The 27,154-nt window shown below is 41.4% G+C and overlaps 1 protein-coding gene across 1 annotated transcript in view; it reads right to left on the bottom strand.

Moving 5' to 3' along the window:
• The window catches only part of LOC124805177 (myrosinase 1-like), a 113,121-nt gene that overhangs the window by 83,775 nt on the left and 2,192 nt on the right, over positions 1-27,154 (bottom strand). The window contains exon 2 of the mRNA XM_047265664.1: positions 4,907-5,113. Coding sequence (XP_047121620.1) covers positions 4,907-5,060 — 154 coding nt within the window. The 5' untranslated portion in view covers positions 5,061-5,113. The remainder of the gene's footprint in view (positions 1-4,906; positions 5,114-27,154) is intronic.

Genomic DNA, 27,154 nt, shown 5'->3' with positions numbered 1-27,154 from the left:
GGTTGCTACGTTCTTTATAAGAATTAGAAATAGCATTGAACGAAATGAAGAACAGAAAGATACGGTAGATGATGGAGTAAATGCAGAGTTATGGAGATATGTGGGCGCAATACTAAATCAGAGATTTCTGAAAATAATTAATAGATGTTGGAAACAATATAAGATTCCAAGATCCTGGTCTTATGAACAAGTTATGCACATATTAGAAAAAAGTGCAAAAGTCAGGTGTGGGGAATAAATGTTTTGAATATAGAATATAAATTACTTATGCAAGCTTATTAGGTAAAAGGATACGAGCCATCACAGACGTCTTATCACAAGAACAGAACGGTTTTACAGTTTTAAGCACGCCTGTTTCTTAGCAGCCGTATATAACGTTCATATATAGGAATTCTAGAGCCAACCGGCTGAAACTAACGTCATCTGCAACCGGTGGCTGTATAAGTAATATGTTTGAAAACGGTTCTGCAAAGGGACAGTCCTGTACACATGCCACTTTCACAGCTCGGTAGACAGTAGAGAAACAACAGGAATGCAACCTTGAAAATCTTAAGGATTTGACCGAGAATGTATGCAGAAATTATGGGAAGTCATAACTCAAAGAGGTTATCTGAAGCACGTAATTAAAGTTCTAAAATGTATGTATGAAGACAAAACAGTCAGCGCACATAGTGGAAAAGGGAGTTATAGTAAAAACGTTCATACTGGGTGATTATAAATGAAGTACAGATCTCACGGGTGTCTAGTGTGGGCTGTAATTATCGTATGGCAGTGAAACTTTGTGGAAATGCTAATGCTTTAATGCGCAACCGATTCAAGATGGCCGAACATTAGTTCCAGTTGCCGCCAGCAGGTGCAAATCTGTCCTTGCGCACTATTTGTATACCGAGCGAGGTTGCGTAGTGGTTAGCACACTTGACTCGCTTTCGGGAGAACGACCGTTGAAACCTGCGACCTGCCATCCTGATTTATGTTTTCCGTGATTCTCGTAATTCGCTCCAGGCAAGTGTCCGGATGGTTCCTCTGAAAGGGCACGGCCGACCTCCTTCCTCATCCTTCCCTAATCTGATGAGACTGATGACGCGGCTGTTTGGTCTCCTCCCCCAAATCAGCCAACCAAACAACATCGCTTATATGACATCCAAGCGGCCATTCTGCAAGCCGTAACGTGCGTGAACTGTGTGGCTATAGAGAAGAGAGATGATTCGCTGTCACTGAAACTGTTTTATATGAACGGCAATAATTAGAGTAATTACAGTGTTGCATTGCGAGATTATCGTCGACTGAAAAGTTTGAGGAGTGGGACGTTGTCCCGAAATGGCTTAAGTAGATGTTAATAAAATTCGAAAATACGAGTGAGCCCGGCGTGGCACCTAAAAGTGGAAGGCATCCTATCCCGAGGTTGCTGTTGCTGGAACTGACCATGCAGCAAGTGTCACGGGTAATGCTACAGATCTTTCAGTGTCATTAGAATATTCCAACCTGTGGTCAACAGCACGGAAAGTTTTTCGGTCTGTTTCAAACTGGTACCCGTACGATGGTGCAGCAACTGAAATACCATGTTTCGCAGCAACGTTCGGAAATTGCTCATTGGTTTCTGGCACAGAACAAAGTTGATGACATCAGGGAGGGCAATGGTGTATAGAGTGATGAAACATTTTATTCTGCAGGATGCAGTGATTACACATGACTGCCGAATATAGGAAACTGTCAAACAGCGTGGTGTGCACGAAAAGACAATGCATGGTGTGGAATCACAAGCTCCTTTATTCTCGGTCCGTTATTCTTTGAAGGGAATACACCCTGAGGGCCTATCAGGTGTTCCGTGAGGTCTATATGCTATCGAGTCCTCCTTGGACAGCATGTGATTCCTGCTTTGTTGGAGCACAACTGTGAGCAAGCCATAGGCCTTTTTCACTTGTTTTAACTCTTCAGTCCACGTCCCGTTCCTAATCCATTACAAGTGGAAACATTTCTGTACGTCTTTCTTACATTCACAGCACCAGATTTGTACCTGCTGGCTAAAATAGGAACAAATTATTTTTCCACCGTAAATCGGCTTCGCATCAGCGTATCAGAATATCCCCGATAATTACAGCCTACACCTGGCATCCACTCACCAGTCCTGAGGTCACGAAATCCGGGCTCGCCAATCCCTTACCGGCATACCCAGTTAATGACGACTGAATTCCCAGAGGTCTCATCATTTGGCAGGCTTGTGTTCACCACATCACGGCAACTACTTCACAAAACTTAGGAATTACTTTGTGTTTTATGTTTTACGTTTCGATGTTTTCGCATTACAGACAAATCCATGTTGTGAAGATATTTTCATAGAAATAAACGTAATTGGGCAGCATTGCCGTATAAATAATAATTACAAGATTACTTTCTGGACCCCACATGTCCCTCATACAAAATACTATGGAAAATGTCCCTCAGCGACGTGTGTATTATATTGGAAGAGTTCGGGTTCACTTCTCGCACTCCTATTCCTTATGAAGTTCAGATTCCAGTGTCAGGGATCTCTGGTGAGTAAGCGGTCACAGTCAGCTTGGAAACAGTTCACTTATTTCTTAGCTTTAGCCTAGAACGGAGGTGCAGTTCCCACAACCAGAGGGCGAGGTTGAAGGGCAGTGGGAGGGAGGGCAAAGAAGCAAGGAGCATCTGGGTGAGCGAATCCCAGCCCTCGACGTCTGCCAAACAATGCTGAAAGACGCTTGCTAGAGTTAATTATGATTTCTATGGCGGGTTGTCTCGTAGGATGTGAGATGATGATGGCTGCGCCAATAAACAACGGTAAAGTGACGATCGTTCTATGAACCATGTGGCCCACGTATAGTTTCAGGTTATTTTTAACTTTTTTTTCGGTAAATCCCAAAGGTATAAAAGCAAATTACTCCACAGTGATCAGCGATTCGATGCCTCTTGTTGTCTTGGCAGGCAGTATTTCTAATCACCGGGATGAGACGGGTAATCCCCCAGGCGCCACGTAGTTCTCCTGTTACAAAGCTTCAGGGGCGTTCGGCGTTTCGTTAACTTCACTGCCTGACGGAGGTGGGCGCATTCGCGAAATCCTGCGTCAACTTGCTACTGCAAACAGTGCTGTTACGGAGACTATTGAGTGTACCACTCAGTGTCACAACGCTATAATCATTATTATAAAAATTAAAGTGTAAAGCAGTGCAACAAATGGAATACTGTAATTCTCTGTTATAGCTTTGGTCATTAAAGGTTACCTGAAATTATATGTAAGACAATGAAGAAATCTGTATTAGAAATTATACGAGAGTTAGCAATTGTGTTAAAGCAGTGACACAGTAAGCAGACGACGTGTATTTCATAAACAAGGCATTTTTTCTGTTTATTGATGCTTATATTGGTGGAAAGAGAATAGAATGTATAAGATTTGCTGATGACATGGTATTAGTGGCAGAAAATGAGCGGACAGAGAATAACATGCTGAAAGATGTGAATGAAGCTTATGTGGAATATGGGATGCAAATAAACACAGCAAAAACAAAGAGTATGGTCATCAGTACAAGACGCAGACTGTCCAATATTGAAATAGGACAATCTAATATTAGCCAAGCAAGCGCATTTAAATTTCTTGGAAGCACAATAACTGAAGACTTGAGATGTCACCAGGAGGTGAAAACTCGAATTGTAATAGCGAAGGAGGCATTCAACAGAAAGAGGAGACTTATGTGGCAAATTAGATAAAGGACTTAGGAAAAGGCTTGGCAAATATTTTTTCTGGAGTGTGGCACTATATGGGGCAGAAACATGGACGCTGAGACGAGACGATGAAAAAAGTTAGACACATTTGAGATGTGGATGTGAAGGGAAATGGAGAGAATAAGCTGGATGGAAAGAGTGAGTACTGAAAGAGTATTGGAAACTGTTGGTGAGAGAAGCTGTCTGCCGAAGGTTGTAAGAGAAAGGAAAAAGAACTGGTTGGGACATTCATTCAGAACGAATTGCTTGCTAGCAGATGCTCTGGAAGGGTTCTCTTGTGGGAGAAGATTGAGAGGAAGAAGGAGATACAAGATAACAGACGACATAAAGGGAAGAGGAAGTTATGCAGACCTGAAGAGGATGGCACAAGACCGGACAGCCTGGAGAACTACCATGTGAGAACCTGCCTTTTGGCGAACACTGATGGTAATGATGATATGAGCCCTACGTATCCACAGTATTGAAACTATCTCTGAGTGACGCAGCGAAGATTATACAGCAAGGTCCGTCCTATATTCGTGTCTGAGACAGAGCTCGAATGCAGTAAACGAAAAAAAATTGAGGATATCGGCAATCTCTTCTTCTTTTATTTCAGAAGAATCCGAATCGGCAAATACCTTAAATGATTTAGAATAACGACAGGAAACTGGTATTAGGGTAGCCCACAGGAATTGTAACGCTTTGGGTTCAGCGTTTGAATCATAAAAATTTCCACAGTATAGTGACTTAAATTAAATAAGCATTTTACATAAATAAAGACTGAAATATCCTGGATTAATTACAAACACTGCTTGTGAAGGTAGGTATATCGGAAATAAATGCAGCGTTTACAAAGGATGGTCAAACTTACGGCTTACCATTATAGTAAACTTTTGAACTTAATTTTAAAAAGTGAGTTGTTATATGGAACAAATAATTCATTGTCTTTCTTATACCAAATTCTAAAGACTTCAGTCTAGAATATTTTATAACAATAACTGCCATAAGCTCGAGACGAAAAGCGGAAACGTGTCCATGATATAACGATAGTTAAACAGTAAGCTTTTCACAGACGTATGTATGTTGCGATTACTAAAGTGAAATACCTCTCTTGAGATCAGTTCAAGTTAGAAATGATTTGAAAAGGAGAATGAGTGTACATAATTTCTGAACGGCTATACAAGCTCACCATCCTCGTTCCAGGCGCCCTCAATTTGATAGGCGGCGGTAGCAGCTCCCAACAGGAAGCCATCGGGAAACTGGTTGAGAGTGCTGTTAGACGCAGCTCTGACCAGGTGGATTACTGCCACCGTGGACAGCAAAATTGCTAGACCCCTCGCCATGATCCGCTATACCGTCAGTGGGAGGCTGGTGTAGTGTCCGTCAGCACTACCTTCTGAAAGTAAGTAGCCTTTTATCATATAATGATACGTAAAAAATCCTCTTCAGAAAACGCATTAGTAATATCCGTAAACTCTTAAGCGGATTGTGTCTTTCCTTATAACACACTATCGTGATCTAAATAAGAAACATTAAGGCAATACATTGATATCGGCGATTTCCATTAAGTGATAAGGAGACTACTATCGCCCTCAAAAGTCGTGTGTTGCTTCTGTTAGTTATCAGTCTTGTACTTTGGTTAAGCTCAGAAAAACACGTTAAGTGCCCTGACCTTCTCCATTTATGCTTATTACTAATTATTTAAAAGTAGGAGGTACACACAGTAGATGTATAGCATTTTTTATTAGCTGTTCACATCTCTCCCAGAGTCCCTGGTTGAATTTTAGGAAATCCAGTTAACCATAAAAAGAATTAGTGATTACTGTAGGCGCAAAATGGCGCGGAAAAGTAGGTTATTGTACTAGCAATCGTTGTCGGCGGAAGAATATTTTTCATATCCCTTTCAAGTAACAGCCTACACTGAAGAACCAAAAGAACTGGTCCACCTCCCTAATTTCATGTAGAGCCCTCTCGAGTACGCATAAGTGCCACAACATGACGTGACATGGACTCGACTAATGTCTGAAGTAGTGCTGGAGGGAACTGACACCATGAATCCTGCAGGGCAGTCCATAAATCCGTAAGAGTACCCTTCTCAACTGCACGTTGCAAGGCATCCCAGTTATACTCAGTAATGTTCATGTCTGTGTAGTTTGGTGGCTATCGAAAGTGTTTAAACTAAGAACAGTGTTCCTGGAGCCAATCTGTAGCAATTGCGGACGCGTGGGGTGTCGCATGGTCCTGATACGAATGCCTAAGTCCGTCGGATTGCACAGTGGACATGAATGGATGCAGATGATCAAACAGGATGCTTACGTACAAGTCGCCTGTCAAAGTCGTATCTAGACCTACCAGGGGCTCCGTATCACTCCTGCTGCACAGGCCTCACGCCTTTACAGAGCCCCCATTAGCTTTAACAGTCCCCTACTGAGATACAGGTCCATGGATTCATGAGGTTGACTCCATACGCGTACACGTCCATCCGCTCTATACATTTTGAAACAAGACTCGTCTGACTAGGCAATATATTTCCAGTCATCAACAGTCCAATGTCTGTGTCGGCTGGCCCACGCGAGGCGTAAAGTTTTGTGTCCTGCAGTCATCAAGGGTACACTAGTGGGCCTTCGGCTCCGAAAGCCCATATCGATGCTGTTTCATTGAATAGTTTGCACACTGATACTTGATGGCCCAGCATTGAAACATGCAGCAATTTGCTGAAGGGCTGCACTTCTGTCACGTTGAACGATACTCTTGAGTCGTCGTTCTTCCCGTTCTTGCAGGATCTTTTCCCGGGCGCAGCGATGTCAGAGATTTGATATTTTACTGGATTCCTGATGTTCATGGTACAGTCATGAAATGATCTCACGGGAAAACCCCCGCTTCATCGCTACCTCGGAAATGCTGTGTCTTATCTCTAGTGCACCGACTGTAACATCACCTTGAAACTCACTTAAATCTTGATAACCTATCACTGTAGCAGGAGTAATCGGTTTAACAACTGCGCCTGACACATATTGTCTCATATAGGCGTTTCCGACCTCAACACCGTATTCTGTCTGTTTACGTATTCCTGTATTTGAATACGCATGCTTATACTAGTTTCTTTGGCGCTTCAGTGTAAAAACAGCTATTTACAAAAGAGAAAATTTCAGGACTGCATTAACATGGAAACATTTACAAACTCTATACCATATAGTAATTTGATCCTAAAGGGCTGAAATGATATAGTAACTGCATGGAAATATGATGGTAATCAAGTAGCGTAAACTGGTTACTATGGACACACACACAGACACACACACACACACACACACACACACACACACACACACACACACACACTTCTCCTAATAGTCGTATGTGCAGTTTTTAAGTACAAACTGCTAAAAGCAGAATAAATAAAGACCTAAACGACTAAAAGTAACACACAGCTGACCAACTGATTGACGGTCAATTAATCCACAAGCGATGGAAGAGCTAACTCTGGCAGAAAAGCCTCCGTCCTCATAGCAAACATGTAAATGAGCACTGGAGCAGTACCTTTCCTCAGAATGAACATGCCAAACGCATCTCGTTGTGTTCGAAAGTAGGGTGCATATGTACTGTTCCTTCCTGGTTCATCTTATAGACTTGGCAAAACTTTTATAGTCTGTAGGCAGATATTACAAACCTGCGAAGATATGGTTATAATACACTCTTCTTATCCAGATGGGAAGATGTAATTTGAGATATAGTACAAAGCATATAAAACAATTTAGGCTAGCGTCATAACGTACATGTGATAGAAGCAGAAACGGTAGTTTCATATCTGTGTGTAACGACCAGTAGCATTGTGGGAGAGATTTCCAGTGATGGCCGGTGGTGTGGATCAGAGATTTCCATTACTACGGCTGCCGTTTGTTATATGCATCATAGGGGTCTGTAGATAGGAATCCTATGCGCGCTGCTGTGCGCTGCATATACTACCACACGAAGCTTTAATCTGGCATAATCTACTCATACAATATAAGCTGCATATAAACTCCAATAATAGACCCATGGGTCCGTTACCCATGGGTCCGTTGCAACAAAGAGTATAACACTACAGAAACAACAACTCCATGTTCAAAGTCTTGGTTATGACGCACATTTCAGTCATTGCTGCAAGGATGAAATTTTGTGGAGTAAAGTGACTTCTGTGTGTCGGAAATATTCTACTTCGGCTTAAAGTCGAAGTACACCAAACGGATGTAAAACATACCGCTGAGCAATACCACTAAGTCAGTTATATGCAGATGCTGCTTCAGATAACAATAGTCTCTTTGACGACTGCATAAGATGTAAAACTATCCAAAAACAGATCACCTTGGAGCCAACCATCGAGAAACTAAGAGAGGTGCGTCTTGAATGGAATGGATGTGTATAGGGATCAGCATATGCTAAGGTCTAATTGCCCAGTCATTGTAGGTGGATGATGAACACCAGAAAGGTCACAAAAACCGTGGACAGATAATCTCGGTGAGTGTAAGCCTATTATTGACCCAATATAGAAGATGTTTTGAATCAAAGAAAGTGGCAATGATGATCAACAAAGCTATCACAGTAATACTGGGAAAACGCTGAGAAGAAATAGACGATATTGCAGCCTCATGCTCAAAGAAATTTTGTTAAAATGGACTCAGCCTGCGATATACTACGCTCATAAAATGTAAATTACTGGACTGTTTTAATGCTGGTGCTCTTTTGACTCATAGCTCCACACATGGGAGGGTAATCCTTGGAATAGTGCAAATCAAAGCAATGCAATCGTTGTTATGTCACCTAATACGGACTGTGTTTCCCGTGTTCGATGATCACTGCGCCGCACCTACACGGCAGGAAATAATAAGCATCTGACTGATAATTTAATCTTTTAGTATGAAAAATTCATGATGCCCATGAGTTGCGCAATATGTCTTATAAAGCAATCCAGAAGCTGGCTGAGAGTAGTGTAGGAAGCAAAGCACTTCAGTGGTAACTTTGTCTTGTGCCATGTACGCCAGTAATTGAGCCTGATACCCCCGGGAACTGTCATTCATAAAAGACGAAAGCTTTGCAGTGACACCAGCATATCACGGAATGATCTATCCGGAAAAGAACCATGTATCCTCCAGTACACTTACAATACATTCCATTACGAAGACATGGTGATGATTTGAGGAAAAAAATCTGGTGCTATGTCCTCTTTCCTGTTCTCTTGAGGTACAGCGCGTCAGATATCAGTCACACGTGACTTGTCAGAAAACTGTATACTCTGTCGTGATGACAGCTAACTTAACGTATTTGGGCTCTAATTTATTCGTATGGATAGAACACACACCATTTGGCTCGATCTTCTTCGGATTTCTTCACCTGTTTCAAAGCTAGTCCAAGATAACAACACTGATTTCTTGACCCTCCAGTACTGTTTGATGTATTTGGTTGCATATGACCAGCTTGCCAATACATCAAAACCGTTTGTGGGGAAAATGGATATCAGTTGGTGCCAAAAAGTGCGTTATACCAACATAGAATAATCTCATTTGAATGCAGAGCTCTTTGTGCAGTCAAACATTTTTCCGAAACAGAAATGAGAGGACATCTATAAGAGCCAGTGGACGAGGCTGATGGTCTATAATTCTTCTTCCCAGTTCATCAACAACTCTGTATGTTTTTCATGTTCAAATACCTCTTTTGTCTCTCCATCCTGTTGATACTGTCATTTGCAGGTTCATGCAGCAGAGTGAATGAATCAGGAATTGAGGTCTTAAATTTTTCGAAAAATAAAGAGACCAAGAGTGACAGGATGAGCAAAAGTGTTGAGAACAATACGAGTCCTACGTCTGTACTACAGCCAAGTGGAAATTACAACATGTTCTCGTCATAAACTCAAGGAAGTTTATACCTAATATCTCTGTTAGTGTAGTTGATAGTCAGTGGGATAATACTGGTGTATGTAGTGATAATGTTGCAACAGAGGAGACCAGTTACTTCAGTATTACTGCAAACGGAGATGAATCTGAACTGATGGCTCCTTTTGACACAACTGACAGTGCAGAGGTGTTGTCCAATTGTAGCTCTGTGCTTCGTACTGCTAACAGCGTTCAGCTCGATCAGTGTAATATTGCTTCCACTCCTCAGATTAAACTCTATTGGGATATGAGTAGTTTATTATCCGAGGATATGAGTGAATTAGAAGAAATGATATTACCTAAATCAAAGAAAGCGCAGGAAGCACGAAAAGATACTACAGACATATTAAACGATCGACGGCAGCCTAGTAGAAGAGAACAGCAGGATAGTATGAAAGAACTAAGTTCTAGTACAAAAGAATTTAAAAAGAAAATCTAAAATTTAGAAAGCTGTTTTTCATTAACTGTGGAAGACATCCAAACAAGTTTAACGAGTTCAATAGTCAAATGAGGGAAGAGTAGCAGTGTGAATGTAATTGGAGAACTGTAGAGGGCCGAGCTGAGACACCTACGTATGAAGTCGGAAACGCTGTAGAGCATCAACGACGCTACTTAAACACTACCAGAATTCAGTCATGTATTCACAATGTGTACTAGTCATCATGCGTCTGGACCAGGATCAGCTGTTGCTCATTCAGCTGCTTGCTGGATTCCAGCTGATGTCTGTCCCGTTGGATCCATGCATGCCCAGCTGAGATTTAGCAACCCCAGAGGCACAGCTGGTTGACAGTGAGTGGACACTGTCATCGCCCAATGCAAAGTGAACATGGACTGGTTGCTGTAGTGTCCTACGTCCTATTCCAAATTCCACGATGACCCATTTGCGATGTACCTCATGTCGGTAGTCGTGTCCTCAAATTATGTCCTCTCTACTTCCAGTATGCTTTCAATACCCAAGGCAGTTGAGTGTTGAACAGGAATGTAGACACTAAGAGGCCCCGTTCCTGGCATCCTTATGAAAGTTCAGCCTGGGCAGCACCCAGCGAATTGGTGTTGTTAGAAGATAGCCGTCTCGTCCTTTAGAGGATGGTAGGTAACGAGCAGCATCAAGTTTACAAAATTGTTAAGGCTTTCGTGGCCACTTGTTGACAAATTGCCTATGGGCTTCTGTCTCGGGTTCTTCGGGCGACGTTGATCTAATGATTTTTCTGACGTTTCGCCAGAACGAGTGGCTGGCATTGTCAAAGCTTCACCCTCCATTGCCGGTGGTGAACTCGAGCCGAGCTCGCGGACGCAGACTATATGTACCTGGCGCGCCAACGTCCGAGGGCTTCTCCGCGGTCATTTCCGGTGCAGTTCTCCTCTTGCTACCTGCGACGGTCGTTCGCTGCAGTACGGGAAGCCAGGTTCCGTTGACCTTAAGGCTTTCCTCTTTCTTGTTCAAACTGTTCGCGTGTTTTTGTATTTCTACAGCTTGTCTGAACAAGCGCATGTGATAGTGCTTCTCTACAGCCAGAACTTCCGTGTCGGCGAATTTTATTACGTGGTCGGTCTCATTCAGTGCGTGCTCTGCCACAGCCGATTACTCCACCTGCCCCAACCTGCAATGTCGTTAATGCTCTTTGATCCTGGTGTTGATGGATCGTCCAGTCATTCCGACATAAACTTTTCCGCATGTGCGTGGTATACGGTATATTCCCGACATTGCAAGTGGGTCTCTTTTCTCCTTCGCCGATCTAAGACACTCTTTGATCTTCCTTGTCGGTTTGAAAATCGTCTTTACGCCATGTTTGCGCAATATACGGCCGATTCTGTCCGTCACTCTGGGAATGTATGGCAGAAAGGCCGAACCCGACATCTCTTTTCCTGGTTCCTTACTTCGCCGAGTGTTTGGCTCTGTTACACTTCTAATATAATTTTTGGAATACCCATTGATCCTCAGGACAGTTTCCAGGTGTTGCATTTCTCGTTTGACGTGTTGCGGCTCACATATTCGTCCTGCTCTCGTTACGAGCGTACTAATCATGCCTCTTTTCTGGCTCGGGTGGTGGTTTGACAGTTTGTGCAGGTATCGGTCCGTGTGTGTCGGTTTTCGATACACGCTGTGTCCCAGGTTTTCGCCGTCCCTTGTGACCAGCACATCTAGAAATTGCAGTTTCTTGTCCTTTTCTACTTCCATGGTAAATGTTATGTTGACATGGAGGCTGTTCAAGTGTCTTAGGAAATCACCGAGCTGTTCTTCACCATGGCTCCACACCACGAAGGTATCATCGACGTACCTGTACCACACCTTAGGTTTGCAAGTCGCCGAGTCCAGTGCCTGTGCTTCGAATTGTTCCATGAAGAAGTTGGCCACCACTGGACTGAGAGGACTACCCATGGCGACGCCTTCCAGCTGTTCGTAGAAATCTCCATTCCACGGATGAGGACCTTCTGGACATTTTCTATCACCGAAGCAGCAGAATGCATCGAGACGACTGCGACAAGATCGACAGCAACACTCACAGGAGCATGCAGAACGAACTCGAGCGCTGCACCGAGCGACAGAAGAAAAAGTTTGAAAGATGCCGGAAGCAGACCGACAAGGTGATTCCCGACATGTCACACACAGTGGTCAACCTCACTGAACGACAACTGACCGAAGAGGAAGTGTTTGTTCTTCAAAAAGGAGGGAATTTCGCTATCATCCCGAGAACTATACCTATGGAGCAAATCATTGCCAACACCGAAGCAGCCATTCGGATCCTTCCTTGTGAAAGGGCAGAGGAAATACGCACGGAAACAGCCAGGATACTGCTCCGAGCAGAACCACCAGCTTGCAACCTGAAGAAAGAAGAGGTACAAGCCATTAAGAATCTGAACGCCGACAAGAGTATATTGGTACTGCCTGCCGATAAGGGGAATGCGACCGTCGTAATGAAGGCCGAAGATTATGAGCAAAAGATCCGAGACCTATTAGATCCGACGACGTACCGAAAACTAAGCGCAGATCCGACGCAGCGTATTACACGGAATACGAATCGATTAATCAAGGCATCTTCTCTGCCGGCGGACATACAGAGAAACCTGCGCAACACAGAAGCCCTACCACCTCGGCTGTATGGATTACTCAACATCCATAAGAACAACGTTCCACTGAGACCGATCGTTAGCGCTCCTGGATCACCGACATATAAACTGGCAAAACACTCTCTGCTCCAGCCACACGTGGGGAAGACCGACACATACATTAAGGACTCAGGACATTTCAATGAGAAGCTGAAGAAACAGAAACTTGCACCAAACGACATCTTGGTCAGCTTTGATGTTGTTTCGTTATTTACGAAAGTGCCACTCAGTGACGCTCTGGAGCACATCGGTTCCATTTCCCCGCAGGACATCAGAAAGCTCTTCCATGCATGTCTCACCACGAGCTATTTCACGTGGAGTGGAGATTTCTACGAACACCTGGAAGGCGTCGCCATGGGTAGTCCTCTCAGTCCAGTGGTGGCCAACTTCTTCATGGAACAATTCGAAGCACAGGCACTGGACTCGGCGACTTGCAAACCTAAGGTGTGGTACAGGTACGTCGATGATACTTTCGTGGTGTGGAGCCATGGTGAAGAACAGCTCGGTGATTTCCTAAGACACTTGAACAGCCTCCATGTCAACATAACATTTACCATGGAAGTAGAAAAGGACAAGAAACTGCAATTTCTAGATGTGCTGGTCACAAGGGACGGCGAAAACCTGGGACACAGCGTGTATCGAAAACCGACACACACGGACCGATACCTGCACAAACTGTCAAACCACCACCCGAGCCAGAAAAGAGGCATGATTAGTACGCTCGTAACGAGAGCAGGACGAATATGTGAGCCGCAACACGTCAAACGAGAAATGCAACACCTGGAAACTGTCCTGAGGATCAATGGGTATTCCAAAAATTATATTAGAAGTGTAACAGAGCCAAACACTCGGCGAAGTAAGGAACCAGGAAAAGAGATGTCGGGTTCGGCCTTTCTGCCATACATTCCCAGAGTGACGGACAGAATCGGCCGTATATTGCGCAAACATGGCGTAAAGACGATTTTCAAACCGACAAGGAAGATCAAAGAGTGTCTTAGATCGGCGAAGGAGAAAAGAGACCCACTTGCAATGTCGGGAATATACCGTATACCATGCACATGCGGAAAAGTTTATGTCGGAATGATTGGACGATCCATCAACACCAGGATCAAAGAGCATAAGCGACATTGCAGGTTGGGGCAGGTGGAGTAATCGGCTGTGGCAGAGCACGCACTGAATGAGACCGACCATGTAATAAAATTCGCCGACACGGAAGTTCTGGCTGTAGAGAAGCACTATCACATGCGCTTGTTCAGACAAGCTGTAGAAATACAAAAACACGCGAACAGTTTGAACAAGAAAGAGGAAAGCCTTAAGGTCAACGGAACCTGGCTTCCCATACTGCAGCGAACGACCGTCGCAGGTAGCAAGAGGAGAACTGCACCGGAAATGACCGCGGAGAAGCCCTCGGACGTTGGCGCGCCAGGTACATATAGTCTGCGTCCGCGAGCTCGGCTCGAGTTCACCACCGGCAATGGAGGGTGAAGCTTTGACAATGCCAGCCACTCGTTCTGGCGAAACGTCAGAAAAATCATTAGATCAACGTCGCCCGAAGAACCCGAGACAGAAGCCAATAGGCAGTTTGTCAGCATCAAGTTTATCAACTGAAGCCTGTCAACTCAAGTACAGCTTTGACTAGTTCATACATGATACTGGAGCATCTGGGACATAGTTTCGGTACAGTATCGTAACCAAAGAATCGAATGTTATTGTGTGTGCCATCGATCCCAATGATCAACTCATGATGGGAGCTGGAGAGATGGGGTATTAAAAGAGAGGTAGCATGAAGTTATGACGCAAGGAGCGGTTTTAATGATTGCATGTCTCCTCATTCTTCTATATTCAGTTAACAGGCTATTAACTGCTTTGTTAGTTCCCCATTAAGTGGTCTTGTGAAAGAGACATTCTTACAACATGTCTCACAAGCCAACGAATATGCTTGTCTTGTTTCTGTTGGTTCTCTGGCACAGTCTCCTTTCTGCTGAATGTGTCTCCTCATTTGACAGACAGTGTCTTAATGTGTTGCCTGGCCCACTGTAAGTAGGCTCTTTAGGTTTTTATGTTGGTAACGCCACGTAGAGCTCTGTATGTTAATCACTGGCTGTGCTGCGTGCAGTCTGAGGCTGGTCGGCATTGTTGCCATAGTCGCTATTGTAGCGTTGGGCAGTTGGCTGTTAACAGCGCGTAATGTTGCGCAGTTGGAGGTGAGCCGCCAGCAGTGGTGGATGTGGGGAGAGAGATGGCGGAGTTTTAAGAGTAGATAATCTGGACGTGTGTCCATCAGAGAGAGTAAATTTGTAATACTGGATATCATGAACTGATATATATATATATATATATATATATATATATATATATATATATATATATATATATATTACTATTAAGGTAAATACATTGTTTGTTCTCTATCAAAATCTTTCATTTGCTAACTATGCCTATCAGTAGTTAGTGCCTTCAGCAGTTAGAACAATTTATTTAGCTGGCAGTAGTGGCGCTCACTGTATTGCAGTAGTTCGAGTAACGAAGAATTTTGTGAGGTAAGTGATTTGTGAAAGGTATAGGTTATTGTTAGTCAGGGCCATTCTTTTGTAGGGATTATTGAAAGTCAAATTGCGTTGCGCTAAAAATATTGTGTGTCAGTTTAAGCACAGTCATTTTTAATTTTTCTAAGGGGACGTTTCACCACTTGTGACGTAACAGATTGCTTCCTGCTTCCACCGCTGTCTCTGGCATGATTTGCATTTGCCTCTGGCAATGTGAATTACTTTTAATAATTTTTCTCCTGATCTTTACCCCTTACTACTCTAGGCCATAACGGAATGAAAGCGAGGGTTTCTGCCACCACTGTCACAGTTCATAAAATTTTTCTGAATATGTGTACATAAAATTCTTCTGAATGTGTGACCATAGTGTCAATGTGTAGAATCCACAAATGTTGGAGAATTTTACATATTGACAGTGTGTATACATACCCAGAAGAATTTTGTTGAGTATAATTGTAGAATAAATTCTGTTTCAAATAAGGAAGGCAGTCTAAATGCAGGGCATAACCTGAATAAACCGTGCAGGAGAAACTGGCGCTTTATGACAAAAAAAAGTTCAAATATGTGTGAAATCTTGTGGGACTTAACTGCTGAGGTAATCAGTCCCTAAACTTACACACTACTTAACCTAAATTATCCTAAGGGCAAACACACACACCCATGCCCGAGGGAGGCTCGAACCTCCGCCGGAACCAGCCGCACGCTCCATGACTGCAGCGTCTTAGATCGCTTGGCTAATCCAGCCCGGAGCGCGGCGCTTTATGAGAACATCAGTCTAAAAACGAGGAGAGTATTTCAAGTAAAATAAATGCTCTACCTACTTAGGAAGAAATTAATCAGATAGAGGAACAAATAGCTAGTCATATTATTGCTTCTCAAAACGTTGAGCAAGGGGTAAAATTACTTAAACTCAACACAGAATAGGAAACATAATGGACTGAAGGGGAAGTTCATAAAAGGGCTATCAAAATTGATAGGCTCACAGCTGTGATAGAAGAGCTGTTGGTAAATGTCGAGTAGATGTCAGATGAGACTGTACATATAGGAACTGGGGACTCTAAAGGAGTTAGGTCACTTTTGTTGTTTAAGGAAGGTCAGACAGAGATATTCCAGAAGAGGTGCGAATTAGACTATAAGTTGTAAGAAATCGTATCAAAGATTGAGGAAAGGCTGGGCGAGAAAAATGGTCTCATTAGATGGCATATTTCTGATGAACAATACAATTCAGAAGCTGTTCGTTAACAAGAACCGCAGCATATGGCAGAAGACAGACTCTCTGCAGTTGTAACATTATAATAGTGCAGCAGTGTTTTGAGGAGGCTTGCCAGGTTTTAATTGCACTACATAACGCTACACATAAGAACATGGAAATTCATGTCTTCTTCATTGTCATAATTCTCACTGGTCTTCAGAAATGTAAATTAGTAATTTTCAACAAGTTATTAATGAGTTATCGAAGGATTGTGCTTGTCTCCGATCAGTACTTACTCTGAAGAATTAATATTCTCAAGAAAAGAGTTTATAACAAGTATGTGTACCTTTTTCTTCGAAGCTATGGCTTACTGGATGAGACTGACATGGGTAATCGTTCAGCACGCAGTTTAGAAGCGAGGGCTTTTACACACAAGAAGCGAGGGATTTTATTGCAGGGCGGAAGGTGTTGGTAAAGTTACGCAGATTGTCGAATAAACTGCACTCACTTACTCATTATTCATTCTTATTTAATTTGATATATGCAGGTTGCAGGTTGCTGCTGCAAAGTGTACCTGCATATGTTTTGTGGTCATTGCATGTTATCTCTTTTTAACACGTTTCCTAGGTCAGTTGAGACGCTATTGATTAACTATTAAATAGTATGAACTTGGATCTCTGTACAAAACATTCTGTGGAGTCATCTGCGTCTAGTGCTTAAATGATGATGTCATGACAGTTGTTCACGCAGTTCATCAGTAGTATTTCTAAGCTCATAGTAGTAGCTGGGTACCAGGGATAGTTATCTTGTGTATCTTTGTAAATAATTTTTTTTTTTTTTTTTTTTTTTGCTACTAGCAACGATTTTCTTACATTTATACACTGCACGAAACATTTTGAGAAATGATTCCAATTTTCAAGCGTGTTTTATGTGTGCTACGCCATTTACTTGAGATGTTTTCGATGCATAAAGTGCAGCGTTGTTTTGCTGTCTTTACTACAGTACGTAAAATGGGATGAAATCGAAAAACAACACGATATGCCATCTATGTTACTAAATGGCTACAGACAAACGGTCACAGAGGAGGTTGCCTATCATCCGGCTTCCAGACACAATGAAAAATTGATGTTCAGTGTTTCCTGTAATTACTGACCAAATAGAAAAAATTAAAATACAGTCATAGCCTACTCATTAAGAGGTATAATATTAAGTAGAATATTAAACACTATAAGTCAAGTATTAAAGTTAGAAGCTCTGTATACCCATCTTGAAGCAGCTTACATCACGCCACACAAATTATCCAGACCTTATTCAACAATCTCAGACTTCCAACAACCGTGACACATAATTTCCAATCTTTTCTGATCTTTTTATGGCTGATGCCCCACAAAATAATGACTATTTTGTTGCTTTCTACACTTCAGATGTTATTAAGTAGAACTTCAGCATTAGTCACGATGTTTCAATTTATTACGTCTTTACTGCTAACTCCGTTAACAACACATACTGCAGGCAGTATCTTTACAAGCCATTTAATGTAGCTGCAAAATTATGACATGGTACAACGTATGATTCGGGAGATACGCTTTAACATAAATTGCGATCCATGGAAATCTAGCTTTTATTAAAACGAAACACAGTTTACACACACTTTATTCACCCAGTGTTTGATAAGAAACACATTTATCTTCAAACTAACTTTATACATAATTTCGAACCATTTCTAAACTTTTTATTATTCTATATGTGAATAATCCAAAACAAATAAAAGTAATGTCGTTAGGGCTTGACCTCTTAGACCATAATGGTTTTATATATGTTAGGCACTGAAAATCCAGGAAGTCAAGATTACACATGAAATAATCTTTGTTTGGATAAATTATTAGTTTCGGCTAACAATATAGCCATCTTCAAATAAGATGATACCATACATTTGTTGATTTCTGTTATGAAGTAATGTACATACTGATTGCGTCAGTTACTGAATTTCAACGGTATAATGGTCGGTTTTATAGCCATCATTCAATTATACTGGCTACAAACGTTGAAAATCTGTTTTTAACTATGTCTTCTATGTATGTTGTTTTAAGAAAGATTTTAACGATGTCTGAAGCTTTAATGGTGCCAACAATAACCAAGGACATTTTACTATCTGAAGATGGCTAGATTATTAGTAAATATTTGTAATCCATCCAAATAAAGAAGAGTTCCTGTGTATTGTGGACTTCATACTTCATTTACAAGATATTACATATCCCCTATTTGACAATATTAACAAACCTGATAAGGCTTTTACATGCTTAATGTTAAATATTTAGCACATTAACTCTGTTGTAAAGTAACTAGACGTTTGTAGTTGTTTTATACATGGTAGTTCGATGTTTTAAACAACTGGAAGGCAAGTATTACTGGTGCTTACTAAGGAATTTGTACCTAAGTACAATTTTGGGCATATCTTCATTGCTAAGTGCAAGATGCCAAAAATTAAAAGTTGGTCGAAGCATCCTTGTGATTGTTTAACTTGCTAACCTGTGTGTGCTTGTCTGTGCCAACTGTGGTTTGCAGATTGTGACACAGGTGGCTCACTAGTATACAAAGTTATAATTTTAAAGAACACATAGAAATAATTAATAATGTCATGAAAACATTTATTTATAACAAATTGTGACATAAACGTGAAAACGTACATGAAAATAGGCCTCACAACATAAATATAAAATTCACAGTAGGTGTGTTGAGAATACATAAGTACAGATATTAACCATAATTATCAAGCAGGAGGTAACTATTAAAACGATGGTCAAAATCAGGAAACGTAATTTCCATGTTTTAAATAAAATGAATACACATGAGAAAAAATGCTTAAATGTTTCAATTGTGGCTGATAGTCAGTGGTCTGTCATTGCGACTGACGCATCACTTCCAAGCAGGCATATGTAATGGAGATGATTTCGAAGCGTGTGTTTTGTGAAATTTGACGATTGTGGATCCATGCTGACAGGCGTCCTTGCAGACCACATCTGTCGTAGGGAGAAACAACAGGTCATAAGATAAGAACGTAAAGGCAGAAGCAGTAAGGCTGGGAGAAACGTAATTCATCCACGAAACAAGTGGTTTACAAAACACTACTACTAATACTACTACTACTGTTTCCGATAAAATCACGTTACATGATAGGTTTCGGCTTATCTTCGAAGCAACCACATCATTTTTCTGCTAGAATCGTATAGATTGGTGCGCTCTATTCGAAAATGTAGCAGATAAGAGATCGGGGGAAAGACGACTCATTTATCCCAAAGCATATGGGGGTCAGGAGTACGTATTGAGGAGTATAGACAATAATATTTTGCTCTGTCAGGGCGTGAGTAGTACTGATATGTTGTGCGCTCCTCAGTGCACTGTATGGAGGCTTGTTTTGTATTTGCTTGGACGTAGGGTATTCATGAATGACGAAGTTGTGTATAAGACAGCAGTAGGAAGTTGATGGAAGGTCAGTGAGGGGGGCGGGTGTCGGGCGTTTGTGACAGTGTAGGAAGTGGTAGTTGATCTGAACATAAACAAATTAACGTATTGCGCATAAACAGGTTCAGATATCCTCTGCACTGTTGCTGCAAACATTAACTGCCATAAAATACAAAAGCATATGTCAGGCTCAGATTCATCTGCAGGAATCTTAAGGCAATGAGTTTAAAAAACTCTACTACTGATAAAATTGCGTTTCAAGTTTGGTTGTGGCTGTCACACTAAGCAGTCACATCGGTATAAATGACCCAGCGAGTGTTCCATAAAATTTCGGGCGTGCAGCCGCATGAATTTCTCTTCTTCTTCTAATATTTCGGCGGCATATCGTCCAGCCATCTTCAGAGTGAGCCGAGGTGACTGACGCTCCAGCACTTGCTCCGTCCTTCTAAACCCCACGGACCGCGCTACTGCGCATGCGGCCACGAATACACAAGCCGCCACAGACGTTGATCGGCGGAAAAGAGGTATAACATATGCAAGAAGTTAGATCCATGCCTCCACTGACGATCCACAAGGTGATATCGATGTATCACTGTGAGCGGCACCGTCGCAACTTTGTGAGCTGATCACAGAAAGTGCCGGATTCCATGATTTTTCCAAGCTGAAGCCGCTATCTCTATTAACTGAATTCGTCGCCAACCGAATTTCAATTCTTCTTTCACTACTGAGTCCCAGAAAGATGAAGTCAAGGCTAAAATTTCGACGTTATCGTACAACATAGAACGCCCAGTGTCAATACAGTGCTCCTCCACTGCAGATTTATTAGCGTGTAAAACCGGGTGTACCTGCGATGTTCTGTGCATCTTTCATGGACTGTACATATCGACTGTCTGATGTATGAGCGGCCACACTCTCAGGGGGTGTTGTGAACCCCAGGCTTCCAAAGCATCAGATCATCTTTAACGGAACACATAAGTGCTGCTGTCTTTGGTGGATGACGAAAAATCACTTTCACTTTGTGTTTTCTGAGAATCCATCTTATCGTTGACGATAGGCTTCCAACGTATGGCAGGAAAGCCATGGATTTAAAACTTTTCGTGTCTTCTTCTGTGTTCCTTATACCCACTATATTCTTAATGAATGGTATGTGGATGGATCGTACTAACAACAGAGGAGGATACGCGTAACGGCTCTTTGGAGTGGCACACTGTACCTCTGATTACTACGATAGTGATCTCTTTGAAATCATTCCACATGTTTTGTACGCTTACGTGATCAGATCGGAAGGAGTGGAGACTGTTTCTTAAAACGGCGTGAAGAGCATTTTATCAGCTTTTTCAAGTAGATGTACTTGGCGTATCTGTTTGATGGTTATGGGTGTTACGTCATTGATCCTAGCAGCAGTTGTCTTGTGGTCGCTAATGCCTGTATTCGACATGATACTCCCTATTAGCCCAAGATAATTTGTTGCTAAGGGGTCAAGTATGCTTTCGCAATCATTTACGCTTAGAGTGGGCTCATGAAGCAATTGTTCAAAATAATTTTCTGAGAAAGCATTCAGTACAATTTCGGATGACGTTTTATACATGCCGCCGGCCTTAAACTAATAATTTTTGCAACATATCGAGTGTGGTTTGAAGTCACCACCTATTATAATTATATGAATGGGGTTCCTATTTGAAATAAGACGCAGGTTTTTTGGAACTATTCAGCAGCTATATATTCTGAGTCGGGGGGTCGGCAAAACAATTTAATTAATAGTTTAATCCGATTGTCAAGTATAACCTCTACCCATACTATTTCGCAGGAATTATTTACTTCAGTCCCACTACAAGGTAAACTACTTCTGACAGCAATAAATACTCCACCACCAACTGTATTTAATCTATCCTTTCTGAACATTGTTAAGTCGTTTGAAAAAATTTTGGCTGAACTTATATCCGGCTTTAGCCAGCTTTCCGTACCTACAACTATTTGAGCCTCAGTGCTTCTTACTAGGGTTTGGAGCTCTAGTTCTTTCCCAACACAGCTACGACAGTTTACAACTGCAACACCGATCGTTTCTACAACTATGTTACTGCGTTTCACCTGCCCCCTTTTACACGGACGCCCTTTCTGTCGTTTCCTGAGACCCTCTAACCTGAAGTGTGTTATTATTATTATTATTATTATTATTATTAGATGTTCAATTAATTTAGATGAGATAGAGTATGTGGAGAGAGATTGGACGTCTTAAATTTGCACCCTGGTTGAATAAGTATCGTATTAAATGCGATTTTGCTGTATGGTTCGTTTGAGACTTGTGGCATGGTGCACCCCTGCAGCCCATTCTCTCTGAGCTCGTTTTTGAGACCGTTGCCTTTGGCTGTTCACTCTGGCTGCCAGATTAGAGATGATAAGGTTCACCCTTCTAGGTGGGAACTGTAAGCTTAAAGTGATCGTTTCCCTCTACCCTCAACGCTATGTAAAAACAAAAGTATCTTAGCGGCAGTGGCTGTCTTCTGCATCTCGGATGTGAATCGACTGTAAGAGCAAGCAGACCCAATATGCAGCAGCTGTGGCGGTATGTGTCTCTGAGAAGTAATTGTTACGTAGTATGCATTTGCAGAAATTGCCAGCTGTGGCTATCCTACAGGACATGTTCCACATTGTTGGAGAGGTGCTGAATCGTTTTATTTGTTTATAATATAAAGTGCATAGCTATTCTATTTCCTACTCTTGGTGGACAAGTGTAGGTGATAGGGTTAATTAGTGATGTCCTGCGTGTGTCTGTATAAACGCCCGTACTTAGACTTACCACAATTATTCATAGTTCCATAATAATCTTACGGTTATAGACTCTTCTCAGGCGAAATGAGAGTGATTTACCACATTAATAATGCACACAATAGTTCCTTATGTTCAAAAAAAATGTAGCAGGGGTATGTTTTCTGCATTGTGATTATTTGTACTCCGTGAACTACTGGGACGTCAATGTATATGTTTAAATAACGCATAGTGAAAATAGTGAAACATTTAAAAGTCTTGTATTTATGTGTAAATTCTTGAAAATTCGAGGTGGTTTTCAAAGTATTAATGAACGGTAAACAGCGTCACACGCTGCGCTGCATGCAGAAAATTCACGCTGGTAGTATCTGTTGAACACTTACAGTTCCATGTTTGCATGAGTAAATATTCTTAAAAAATACGAGAAAAATGACCAGATTGTAATTAATTGCACCGAAATATCAAACAGTGTCTTGTATTTGTGTGATTGCTCGGTACAGAGTATGGTGGTAATTGTTGACATTTAAAGAATCTTATTTGCATGTTTATAGTTGAAAAGTGGGAGAAAACTGGCAGATTTTTAACAAATAGTCTCAGAACGGTAAATAGCGTCATATACCTCAGAAATTAGCATTCAGTACGATAGTCTGCTAGAAAGAAAAAAATGTTCAAATTAACTGCTAAGGTCATCAGTCCCTAAGCTTACACACTACTTAACCTAAATTATACTAAGGACAAACACACACACCCATGCCCGAGGGAGGATTCGAACCTCGGCAGGGATCATTGGCACAGTCCATGACTGCAGCGCCCTAGACCGCTCGACTTATCCCGGGCAGCTGCTGGAAAGACCTAAATTAGAGTTGCTAATACCATTTGAATTTACGGATGTTCATTGACCAAGTTACAATGCATGAAAGCTAAGTGTCTAATAGTAACGGGTACCCAAAGAGTGCCGGCCGAAGTGGCCGTGCGGTTAAAGGCGCTGCAGTCTGGAACCGCAAGACCGCTACGGTCGCAGGTTCGAATCCTGCCTCGGGCATGGATGTTTGTGATGTCCTTAGGTTAGTTAGGTTTAACTAGTTCTGAGCTCTAGGGGACTAATGACCTCAGCAGTTGAGTCCCATAGTGCTCGGAGCCATTTTGAACCCAAAGAGTGGTGATGGTAGGAGGCTGGTAGTTGGGGATCAAAACGAATGTACTGCATGGCATGGGAGGAGACATCTTTGAATCACACATTATGGTAATTTAGATTACGTTGAAGCTATCTGGATACATGGGTAAACACTACTCAACAACTCTCTTTTGTCATAAATTACGATAATGAAAATTTTCTTGATGGGATATGAAGTATATCCCAAGCAAACAAGACTAAGAGTCCAAGTGAGTGGCTTGTTTACATGAGGGTCATTGAAATAGAATAGGAAAGTGGCCGATTTGTTTACATAAGAGAGTTATGTGCTCTTTGTCCCATAACATATATAGCTCCCCTGTTAATGGTATAGAGTGAATGCCAGGCATCACTCACTTCCTGAATCAATGACTGGCTTCCTCCGTCTGATGTTACACTCTGACTAGGGTTTTCTGCTGCTACTGTCAAGTGGTTTGCTGTATCTTCCACAGTGGCCCATTTTCTGCTGTTGGGTGTACTTCATAAGTTGAACACCAAACCAAATTTTAGAAGTAACTGAAATCATACTATTTGACAGTACATGATGAATGATCTATAACATTTCAGCAAAAGGCTGAAATGCAAAAAAGTTTCATTGCAAAAAACATAATAAAAAGCCAACAAAATGTGGACAGCCTCATGCACCCGTTTATGGAGTTATGACTGGTAAACTTCCAGTGATTCATTTGCTGTATGATAAAAGTTAATTTTTTCAAATAAGAGTTATCTTTGTCGAGAGCCATGGTTACCACCAGTTCCTCTCCATTTGTTCAGTGGCACATGTGTGATTTATCTTGAATGCTACATATCTGGAAAGGTGTAAAAAGGTGTTCTTTGATAAACTTGTTTCAGAGTTGTAGAGAAACATCGTACATATGCGTTCACGATTGTTATGCCTCCACAGAAGACTCCGTTTACTCAGCTTTAAAAACGCATTGTCTCATGTGGGCAAGCAGTAGCATTTAAATAATACACGCAGTAATTACTATGTCATTCCCACCCACCCATTCATACACACACACACACTCACACATACACACACTTGGTAAAACTGCAAAACAATGCTAGAAAATTATGTGCTTTCTGTGGCCGTAAACGACTCGCTAAGTTGTTACCTTTCTTATTAGACACGCACACGTCATTACGATTGTATTGATGTTATTACAGTGGGCAACGTATGGCGTAAGACATCATTAGCTTGGTTCACTTCAAGAGGGAGCAGCTGTGCGCCATTGCATTTAAGCCTAAATCTTTTGGAAAAAAATACTCTATAAACCATTAAATAGTAGAAATAAGTGGTTAGCAAAATTTAATATATAAGGAAGTTGCTCAATACAGCTCACCAACCTACCACTGTGAATGCTGACAAATGAAGGACCATGAAGATCATGACAAAAGAGCTTCCTGAGCATAATCACAATACAATAGTAAATTAAGCAGCCATATATATATATATATAGAGAGAGAGAGAGAGAGAGAGAGAGAGAGAGAGGTGCTTGGTAAATTTCTCCTTGTGTCGTTTTCAAATTCAGATTAAAACTATTTTTAAAGCAATAAACTATGATTATTCATACGTTGGGAATAGTGGGTAAGTGCCTGGGAATATTCTGATGTGCTACATTCATGCGAAATGAATTTGTAGTAATGGGAAAATTTGATTATGAATTTAGTAAACTGCATAGAATTTTGTATACATGTGCCTGATCATAAAAGTAGTATAGTTAGTTATTACTGATATCTCCAGCTTTCATACTACACATCATGTGTAAACGATGTATGATTGGTTTGTTTGTTATCAACTTTATAAACTGTTGTAATTAAACCATTTGTAACTTTTGAAGCATGTGGTTTAGAATGAAGAATAAAGATGCATTGATCTAGTCCTACCACTGCAATTTGTCTTAAGTGTCTGTTTTCTGCATAGCATGTCTGAAATGCACGTGATGCATTATACAGGGTGTAAATTTTAAGTTGACAAACCAGAATAGCTCGAAAAAGAAGCTTCACACGAAAAAATGTGTAGAATCCTAAGCTGAATATTTTCGAGGGGGACATCTGCTGGTGCTAAAATTAGTCCGCCAGCCCAGCCCCCTGGGGTTGGGGCGGGAGGCAACTTTAAAATTTCGAATGGAAATCCCCATTTTTATTGCAGAATCAGATTCTACGTAAACTACGTACATTTTGGCCTAAACATTTGTCTTGATCTTGTTAGTTGCCGCTGTAATTCAATAAAATCCATGTCCTCATTTTTGCGTAGTAAATGGTTATGGACAAACAAAAAGTACTTATTTACCTCGTAAATTTTGATTCGCTAAAACTAAAACTCTCCCTCTCTCTCCACAGGTCGGGGTTTGAGAGAGGAATTAGAGTTTTACAAATGTGACCCTATATTAATTTTTTCCGCAGTTTTATATCTGGGTCAACATTTGTGAAACTCTAATTCCTGTTTCTTGAACCCACCCTGTAGGGAAAGAGGCAGAGTTTTAGTTTTAGAGAATCAAAATTTACGAAGTAAATAAGCATCTTTTATTTATCTGTAACCATTTTCCACCCAAAAATGAGACCACAGATTTTCTAGAATTACAGCGTCAATTACCAAGAATCAAAACAAATGCTTAAGACAAAATGTACGTGGTTTTTAATGTACAATCTGATTGTGCAATAAGAATTGGGGTCCCCAGAGGGCTGGGCTGGCGGGCTAATTTTAGCACCAGCAGATGTCCTCCTCGAAAATAGTCAACTTTGGATTCTAAATATTTTTTCGTATGAAGCTTATTTTTCGAGTTACTCTGGTCTTTAACTTAAAATTTATACTATATATATATATATATATATATATATATATATATATATATATATATATATATATATATATAAAACCCACTGTGACCGCCTCTGTCTACTACATCCAAAAGAGACCAGCTGAGCTACAACTGCTTCGGGACCTTCCCCTAAAGGTCTGTTGGGTCCTACATGCGTGCTCCAACAGCTGCTAGCCAAGCCTCGGCCTGCTGGCCCACCTATCTGGCCCGTCAACTACACTCACTGTTCCTGTCCCTGCAAGCCTGTAGCTAGTAATATCACAGTGCATCTGTGAGATATTGAAGTCTGATCATGTCCTTTTTATTAGATATCAGTCAATTGACAGCTTTGATAGAACCCAAAACGTATTCCTCTCCCAATCCAGGCTTCTCATCCCAGAGTAGCACTTGCAACTTACGTCCTCAATTATTTTCTGAATATATTCCAGTCTCTGTCTTCCTCTACAGTTCTTATCCTCTGC

The sequence above is a fragment of the Schistocerca piceifrons genome, chromosome 7 (genome assembly GCF_021461385.2).
Source record: "Schistocerca piceifrons isolate TAMUIC-IGC-003096 chromosome 7, iqSchPice1.1, whole genome shotgun sequence".
NCBI classification, from domain to species: domain Eukaryota; kingdom Metazoa; phylum Arthropoda; class Insecta; order Orthoptera; family Acrididae; genus Schistocerca; species Schistocerca piceifrons.
The sequence above is the reverse complement of the archived record's forward strand: the minus strand, read 5'-3'. Positions and strand labels throughout refer to the sequence as shown.